Source organism: Leptidea sinapis, chromosome 47 (assembly GCF_905404315.1).
Source record: "Leptidea sinapis chromosome 47, ilLepSina1.1, whole genome shotgun sequence".
In the NCBI taxonomy this organism is placed as follows: domain Eukaryota; kingdom Metazoa; phylum Arthropoda; class Insecta; order Lepidoptera; family Pieridae; genus Leptidea; species Leptidea sinapis.
Window position 1 is genome coordinate 6,064,525 of NC_066311.1, and position 9,202 is coordinate 6,073,726.

Consider the following 9,202-nt stretch of genomic DNA (forward strand, 5'->3'; position numbering starts at 1 on the left):
GGAAAATAATGCAGTGGTTTCCCGTTGCCTTCTGCATCAGGCATTTCAGGAGTTATTTAAACTCCTAGGCCGCTGTCACCTCTTCTGACCGGTTGGCCGATCAGGCCCGTTGTGGTTTAAAATCAGAGTTTTCCTTCTCCTAGACGATCTGCCTACCATGGCTGACGAGGCCCATCTCCCCGAGCAGTGGTGCTTATATTAAAGGGGCGGCTCCAACTCGCCACTGTCATCTACCACTTACGAGATTGCGCGCCATTTGTTGGGGTACACCCAGCCACTGGCTCCCCGACGCCTCTACGATAGACCGCTCCGTTGTCCGCGACTGCTTATTGGTTATTCGCAGCTAACCTCCATATCTGAAGGCCGTTCGCTATCCACAACCTGCGACGCGTGTGGTGGCAATGAGCTCTGCCACTGGAGTGATAATCTCCCCAGAACCACCGCTCTGCGTTACATGCGGTCAAATGGATCGAGCTGATACTGGGGTGCGCCAGACTAGAGATGACAGCAATACTCCATGTGTGGCCGGACCTGCGCTTTGTACAGCGCTAGAATGTGGGCCGGCTTGAAGTATTGCCGTGCTCTATTAATGACGCCCAGTTTCTTTGAAGCCAATTTGGCTTATTAATTTAACTTATTAAAGCCTCGGAAGTTAGATCTATATTTAGAGAAATAGTATGGCCTCTAGAAGAAGGATTAGCAATCTCTAAAGCATTTAATTATTTCTAAATCCTAAGCTTTCAACATTTTACTTCCTATTCGATTTCAAATTATTATTTCCTCACAATTTATATTAATTCAATTTGGATTGACGACATTTTACTGAGTCACTGATTTTGTGAATGCTTTTTCCAGTCACTGGCTTAAAATGACAATTATAAAGACGCCACTGCAATTGATATTACATTAAAGGCTAAAAGCAATTGTGACTGAGAATAAATCCTTATGAATTTTGAGACAACATATTTTGTTTCTTCTTTTTGTTACGGTATTCTATGGAGCACTAGGATTTTTTTCAAATGTTCGAAAGCTACTATTTATGTCCCTTCTTTTACTGTATTTCTGTTTGAAGCTAGCTAATGAAATGACTGGGAGAATGAGACTTACCATCTTATGCGTGAAGGTGACGAGCGAAGTTGTATTGCCGCTCAGAATTTTTGTATTTATCAATAAGCCTGAGTGGCAGTGAATAGTAACGGGCAGGGCGTATCAATTACCATCAGCTGAACCGTCATGCTGTCTCGTCCATTATTTTCACAAATAAATGCGTCCACTGTACTCAAATAGAGTTATGATGAATTTGAGCTATTAAGGTTTCTTAATGATTTACGAGTATTGAAATTTGTCACTTTGCATAATCTATGCAAAGTAACAAATTATTTAAAGTATTTACATATTTTTTTTTAAATTGTGAAGCTGTAAATAATATGTTTCAAGAGTAGGAATGAGCTTTTTGCCACTTCTTATCACTAAAACTTATTTTTTACGAAGTTGTTGTAAATAGTAAAATGCTTTCACTTTGACATTCGTAAGTGTAATTTTTTTGAGGTTCATGAATAAGTTACTTTTGGGATTGAGTTTGAAGGACTTATGAATCTGAATCCGTTTAAATGGAATGCGAGGTAAAAACAACAGATTAACCTTTCCGTTCCGGAATACTCTGATCGCGCGCGGTATCTCTCAGACCGGCGTGATTTTGGCGCACGCGCAGCGTTCTGTCAATGCGGTTTATTTAATGTATAATAATATATTGCTAATAATTAGGAAAATTTGAGTGAATAAATCTGAAAGCTATAAGACCATGTAAAAAAAACATCTTATAAACAAAATAAGGGTCGGAACTAGGTGAGGGAACAGTGTGCCATACGGCACTATCTATTTTGGTTTAGCTGAAAAATTTAGTGCCCTGGGGCACTTGCCGATTTTGGAAGGATAAGTGTAACGGCAGATGCAGGTCGGAAGGACTTGATGCTGATGATTTAATGGTGTAAGTATATACATCACATTTTCATGTACCACATTCGAACCCGAGTGAGGGCCTGGCGGACCGCTAGCAAACAATAAGTCCTTTGATCCTGAGAGCATTATACCTTATGCATAATGCGATCCTTGCTATTGTAAGCCACAATAGAGATAGCTCTGGGTTAAATCTGTCTTAGATTATATTAAATTCCAGCTTTAATGACTGCTATTGTGATAATAGTTGGGTCTTATAGAGATATGATATGTTTATAGTCAAAGCGTATTTGTTAGGACAATATGATAGTAAAAATTGAAGAATATTCACATACATTATCTGAAGTAGTCAGTGAACTATGGTTGAGTGATATAATATAACGATACATTGAAATAAATTACCATTCCAGTGGTGGCGAAGCAAACAGCGGACTGTAGTTAAATGTTTATTGACAGCACAAAGTAACTGGTTATCGTATGCGGAAATATTGTAAATAGGTAGATGCGCGTGCGCGGGTGTCGTGCTGATAGGGTTTGACGCGACTGCGGTACGTGGCACTGCCGAGTGGGTCGACGACCGTTGCCTCCCCTCTCCGGCGGCTCCCCTCTGGCGTCCGGCTACACAACCGGTTCATCAGCCGCAGTTAAGGCGGCTCCAACATGCTCCCCCTGTTGAAGAGCCGTGGTCTTCAAGGTAGAGTCACTGTAGAGGCAGGGGGCAAATAGTGTTGAATGCCCGTCTGAGCACACCCTTGCGTGTGCGTATGTCTGCAACTCTTGCGACGCCGTCACTCCCTGGTAGCACACGGATGACTCGTCCCATCAGCCACATAAGAGGCGGAGAGGTCTTGTCCTTGATTACAACGAGAGCCCCTTCCTTTAGTTCTCCTCTGGTAGAGCGATGCCATTTGGATTTTTCCTGAAGCCAGAGAACATATTCGTTTGAGAAGCGATTCCAAAAATGTTGCTTCAGATATTCGATTCTCTGGAATCGCTGAAGCGAGGACACACTGGCTCTGGTGACCTGTGGATGAGGCAACGTCAGTAAAGATCGCCCAATAAGGAAGTGTGCGGGTGTAAGTGGAGTGAGGTCTGACGGGTCACTGGATATAGGAGTTAGAGGACGAGAATTTAATATAGATTCAATCTGAATAAGGCAAGTTGCCACTTCTTCAAAGGTGAGGTACGTAAGGCTTAAGATTCGTTTTAAATGATATTTGGTGGATTTGACGGCAGATTCCCATAGTCCACCGAAATGTGGAGTATATGCCGGAATAAACGAAAAGGTTATACCTGGATCGATTTTATTTAGGTCGAGATCCTGTGCTAGAAGCTGTGCTAGCTCATTGAAGGCCCCGACGAAAGTACTACCATTGTCCGAGAAGATGTGGCGTGGTTTCCCCCTCCGAGCAATAAATCGGTTGAGAGCTGCTAAAAAAGCTTCTTTTGTCATGTCTGAAACAAGCTCAAGGTGAACTGCTCTTGTGGCCAAACACACAAATACACATATAAAGCTCTTGACGAGCCTGCAACCTCTGCCCTTGCGGTCAGCTATCATGATAGGACCGGCGTAGTCGACACCTGTATCTAAAAAGGGAAATTCTAGATGTAAACGCTGCACTGGAAGGTTGCCCATGATAGGTTGGATTGTGTTAGCCTTGATTCTAGAGCATTTTACACATTGATGTGTTGTCTTCCTGGCTAGATTTCTACCACCGATGGGCCAGTAGTGATGATGAATGGAGGCAAGTAACAGTTGAGGCCCTGCATGAAATAATTTATGATGAAACATTTGAAATATTAAATTACAGATTCGATTCGAGCTACAAAGAAGAACAGGATGTTTAACATTGTAGTCATAAAAGGAACTATGAAGCCTGCCCCCTACTCGAATAATTTTATTATCGTCAAGAAAAGGCGATAATGATAAGAGTTTGTTTTTAGGAGGTAATAGTTTACCTGATGTGAGAAGATTGTACTCCTCAGGGAATGATTCTTGTTGACAGATTTTTAAAATTAAATTTAATGAATTATTTAATTCGCATGTTGTTAGTAGACCAAATGTACGATTTTGATTTTGTAATTTGCAATTTTTAAGAAACCGTGACATAAAGGCTACGATGCGTTGCAATGCGTTAAAGTTTGAACACCGATTGAAAAGTGTAGAAATTACATTTTCACCGTCGACGTTGACATGAAAAATTCTAACTGTCTCTGGTAACGTAGACTTGTCATGCGATCGTGGAAATTGCGGCCAAACTGATTGGTCTTGTTGTAGAAACTGTGGCCCTGACCACCATAAAGAAGAGTGAGCTAACTTGTCAGCTGAGAGTCCTCGTGAGACGAGGTCTGCGGGGTTTTCTGCTGAAGGAACGTAGCGCCAACAGTCACCACCGACAATGTCCTGGATTTCAGAGATACGATGACGGACGAAAGGTTTAAGATTCGAGGGTGTCATCGATAGCCAGCCCAACACTATGGTAGAGTCGCACCAGAACACTGACTCGTTGAATTTTAGGATAAGTGATTGAAGTACCTTAGAATGCAATCGAGCGCCCATCAAGGCTGCACATAGTTCGAGTCGGGGCATAGTAGCTGGTTTTATAGGAGCTACCTTGCTCTTGGAACTAAGTAGATGAACGTGAACAGAGCCATCGGCATGTATGCTGCGCACGAAGACGCAGGCACCGTAAGCTCGCTCAGACGCATCTGTAAACACGTGCAATTGCAGTTTTATAGGAGAGTCACATGAAATCCAACGTGGAATCTCTATGTTGTTTAACAATGGAAGAGTATTTTGAAAACTCTCCCAAGACCTTTGTATGTCTTCAGAAACAGGTTCGTCCCAAGTACATTTAGCTAACCACAACTGTTGCATGATAATTTTAGATTCCACGATGCATGGTGCTACAAGACCTAAGGGATCAAATATTTGTGCAATCGTAGATAAAATGTGTCGTTTTGAAATAATGTCAGTGTGCTTTAAATTAATTGTAAAAGAAAATGTGTCATTAAATAATTTCCAGTTGAGGCCTAATGTTTTAGAAATCTCGTTAAAGTTGTAGCTTAGATCAACAGAGCCTTGTGTATCACAATTAATTCCATGAAAGTGCTGCATGACTTCCACGGAATTAGGATGCCACTTACGCAGATTATACTGCGCTGATTGCAAGACAGCGATAACTTCATGACATTGATGTATAGCCTCTTCGACAGATGATGACCCTGATAAATAGTCATCAACATAAAAATCATGTTCGATTGTAAATTGAATGGCCTTGTTCTTGCAATCATGCGCGAGTTGTAACAGACACCTAGTTGCGAGAAAAGGTGCAGATGCCGTACCGTAGGTGACTGTATTAAGTACGTATGTTTTCAACGGTGTCCTAGGGCTTTCTCTCCATAGTATCTGCTGCAGACATCGTTGTGGAGAAGTGACAAGATGCTGTCGATAGAATTGCTGAATGTCCGCTGACACTGCAATTCTATGCTGGCGGAATCGAAGAAGAATCGATTGTAAATCGTCTTGAAGAGTGGCTCCTATCATTTGGATGTCGTTGAAAGACTTTCCCGACGTAGTAACTGCAGACGCGTCAAATACGACACGCAGTTTCGTAGTGGAACTCGACTCCTTCATGACTCCATGATGTGGCAAGTAATAAGATGGCTCTGTAGAGTTCCAATCAAAAGAATTAATTTCAGTCATATGACCTAGCTCTATGTACTCACGCATGAAGTCAAAATAGAGTTTCTGAAGAATTGGATTTTTTTGTAATCTACGTTCTAAAGAGATAAACCTATGCCTGGCCATGTTGTAAGAGTCACCTAGAATGGTGGGTGGCTCTTTGAGGGGTAGAGTCACCACGAAACGACCATCAGATTCTCGATACGTGGTATCCGCAAATATCTGCTCACAGCGCTTCTCTTCGGGAGTGAGTTTGTGTTTTGAAGAAATAGTATCAAGCTCCCAGAATCGAGACAAATCTGATAGTGTGTTGTCTGAAAACATGCACACGGGAGAAGAAGAGTCATTATTATGATTTGAGTTTATAAATAAGCCGGAAATCAACCAGCCTAACTTAGATTCAAATAAAGAAGGTTTGTTCTTTCCTAAACTGATACGATTCGCGCTTAAAATTTCCCAAAATATTTCTGCGCCAACTAAGATGTCGACTGAAGACGGACAATTGAAAGTAGGATCGGCAAGACGAATGCCAGTGGGTATTTGAAAGCTCCTTGTGTCAACATAAGTTGATGGTAGCTTAGTACTTATTTTAGATAATACAAAGCATTCTATGTTGACTTCGTATACCTTATCTAATGTCTGTAATTTAAAATTGCATGATTTTGTGCAGTTTGAAGACTGATTATTGATGCCAAACACTCTGGATTTGGTATTCAAAGTACAAAGGTGCAGCTTACGGCAGAAATCCTCTGAAACAAAGTTGGCTGTGCTCCCGTTGTCCAGCAAGACCCGTGCGGTATGGAGCTTTCCGTTAGTATCCACCACATTCACGAGCGCTGTGGAGAGTAACACAGTTCTTGTTTCAGACGTGTTATTAAGAGTAAGTAAGTAACATTTTGAGAGGTAGATTGCTCTGGTTCATTCTCAATATGTAACAAAGTGTTATGTTTCAGACGGCAATATTTACAAGAGCCTAATTTACATTTTGAAAGTACATGACCTGGACGTAGGCAATTCAAACAAACTTTTAAGTCTTGGGCCTTTTTAATACGGGACTCTACAGGTAAGTCTCTAAAGTTAGGGCAAGAAAATAGGAAATGTGACTGATTACATAATTGACATAATGAAGATTTATGATTGAATGATTTATGGTTAGTAAAATTATTATTAGTATTAATTACAAAGCTTTTAGGTTTAGTATTGTTAAAAACTTGTGAGTTTTGTGTTTTAGCGACTTTGGACTCCTCTAGTGTTTCTAATAAATCTGCCCTACTATTGAGAAATGTAATAAAGACTGGTAAGGTGGGAGGCTGTGACATAGAGTTGCGGTGCTGCTCCCATTCCCTATTTGTGATTTGATCTAGTTTACCCGTCATGATGTGGATAATTAAGGTGTCCCAATATTGAACAGGTTGATCCAAGGTCGCCAGGGCTCTTAAATTTTTTTTAGTTTCGTCTACTAAATGTCTTATTGACTTACTTGATTCCCTTGAAAATGACTCAATGTTAAACAAAGCTTGCACATGATTATTCACAAGCAGCCTCTTATTGTCATAACGCTCACAAAGCAACTTCCAGGCAGCGTTGTAATTCTCCGACTTAAAATCGAGATTATTAATTATTAAAAGAGCACTCCCCTTTAGTGATGCACGAAGATAGTGGAGCTTATTAATGTCATCGATAGACTGGTTACTGTTTATTATTGATTGAAATGTGTCACGAAATTCCAACCAATCATGATAGCTGCCTGAAAATCTGGGCAAATCAATTTTAGGCAGACGCACACTATTATGCTTATGCGTGTTTGAACAAGAGCTCACCTCGGACGCGATGTCTGCATTCAACTCTCTGCGCGCGATAGTGATCAGCTGGCGAGCAGTAGCCACTAGACTGCAGTATAGTTTATCAAATTCTTCGCGTTCCGCATATTGCTCGTCGGGGTCGTCCGCCAACATCTCCAACTCGTCCTGCAAGGCGTCATACTTTTCATGTAGGGCCTCAATAGCAGCCAGCCTGAACTCCAGTTCTATAGTCTGCAATTCGCTTAATTTTTTACAAGATTTAGATAGTTCAACATAATTCGAAAATTGTGTAAGCTTGGCTTTTATAGAACCTCGTTTTTTAATCAACGTTTTTATTTGAGACTCGGACATAATGAAGAAGAAAGAGTAAAGCTTGAAATAAAATAGAAGCCAACTAGGTGTATGTTTTAAAGAAGGCACAAGCAAACAGGCAATATAGAAAAGAAATAACACAGAAATGCAATTTTGCTATAGAATGATGTCAGGCGTTATAATGTTCAAATATGACGATAAATGAGACTAAGAAAATCTAGTTGATATGATGAATGAGATGAATATAAATAGAATAAAAATGAGAGGCAATGTACAAGAATAAAATGACAAATGATTTTAAATTATGCAGTACAGCAAATGATTTTATATATTGAGGAGTAGGTTGGAACGATCTCACGGTTGTTATGCCATCCACAGGTGATGAATGAAATTAACACGTAGCCTCGTTGACCGACGAATCGTGTGCGTTGATGCTGATCACGCGCAACCGAAGTTGATGATCCGCAATCCCGATGACCCTCCAAGTGGTCCCTGATTTGGTGGATGGCTGCAGGCGGTAAATCCAAGACCTTCAGAACGCACTCCACGACAACCAAAAGAAAGCAGGCACGATGACTTGAAGGATTCAGGCGACAACTCGAAGAATGTTACGTGGCCGGTTTGGGTCCGTTAACTTTCTTTGTTCCTTTGTACTGCTGGTCGCTATTTCATGTAGACAAGGTGAGAAGGACCATATGGTGGCGAAGCAAACAGCGGACTGTAGTTAAATGTTTATTGACAGCACAAAGTAACTGGTTATCGTATGCGGAAATATTGTAAATAGGTAGATGCGCGTGCGCGGGTGTCGTGCTGATAGGGTTTGACGCGACTGCGGTACGTGGCACTGCCGAGTGGGTCGACGACCGTTGCCTCCCCTCTCCGGCGGCTCCCCTCTGGCGTCCGGCTACACAACCGGTTCATCAGCCGCAGTTAAGGCGGCTCCAACAGGGAGACTCCTTTGCACAGAATGCCGGCTAGATTATGGGTGCCACGACGGCGCCTATTGCTGCCGTGAAGCAGTAATGTGTAAAGATTACTGTGTTTTGGTCTGAAAGGTGCCGTAGCTAGTGAAATTACTGGGCAAATAAGACTTAACAGCTTATGGCTCAAGGTGATAAGCTCAATTGTAGTGTCGCTCAGAATTTTTGGGTTTTTCATGAATCCTGAGCGGCTCTGTTAGATAGTACATAGTATGTTCCTAGCTATCACTACAGTAGTAATAAAAAACGTTAAATATTTTTCGTATAATTATATTCATTTACAACAATGCCAATATATGAAACATTCATACTTAGATCTTATATATGTCTATATAGACTATGAAAACGTCGAAAAAATTGGGTTTAGAACTAACCCCTATTTTGAGCATTTCACGCACGTTGTCTAACAGCAAGACACTTCAGACGTATAAATTATCTACGCATTCATATTACTATTATTCAGATAA

At 41.2% G+C, this 9,202-nt stretch overlaps 1 protein-coding gene across 12 annotated transcripts; it reads right to left on the bottom strand.

Moving 5' to 3' along the window:
• Positions 1–2,389: 2,389 nt before the first annotated feature.
• Positions 2,390–8,695, bottom strand: LOC126978125 (uncharacterized). 12 transcript variants are annotated; one of them, XR_007732528.1, is made up of 6 exons: positions 8,114–8,685; positions 7,462–7,608; positions 6,379–6,477; positions 4,493–4,665; positions 3,250–3,411; positions 2,390–2,875 (listed from the first exon to the last, which is right to left on the bottom strand). XR_007732528.1 is itself a non-coding variant. In XM_050826864.1 (3 exons), the coding sequence occupies exons 1-2, from the start codon at positions 5,963–5,965 to the stop codon at positions 3,295–3,297; spliced, it is 1,563 nt and encodes a 520-aa protein (XP_050682821.1). In that variant the 5' UTR covers positions 5,966–6,271; the 3' UTR covers positions 2,390–2,875; positions 3,250–3,294. The 12 variants fall into 12 exon arrangements, 2 of the variants coding, with proteins under 2 accessions (XP_050682821.1, XP_050682822.1); XR_007732519.1 differs by having other exon boundaries at positions 7,462–8,684; XR_007732526.1 differs by lacking the exon at positions 6,379–6,477 and having other exon boundaries at positions 7,462–8,685.
• Between the last annotated feature and the right edge of the window lie 507 nt (positions 8,696–9,202).

Excerpts from the sequence above, each read along its gene's own strand:
- LOC126978125 (XM_050826864.1), bottom strand. The coding sequence starts at position 5,965 with ATGTTTTCAGACAACACACTATCAGATTTGTCTCGATTCTGGGAGCTT. Across the intron at positions 3,385-4,492 it reads GCGCTCGATTGCATTCTAAG|CTCTCAACCGATTTATTGCT; the intron begins GTACTTCAATCA and ends CTTTTTTAGCAG.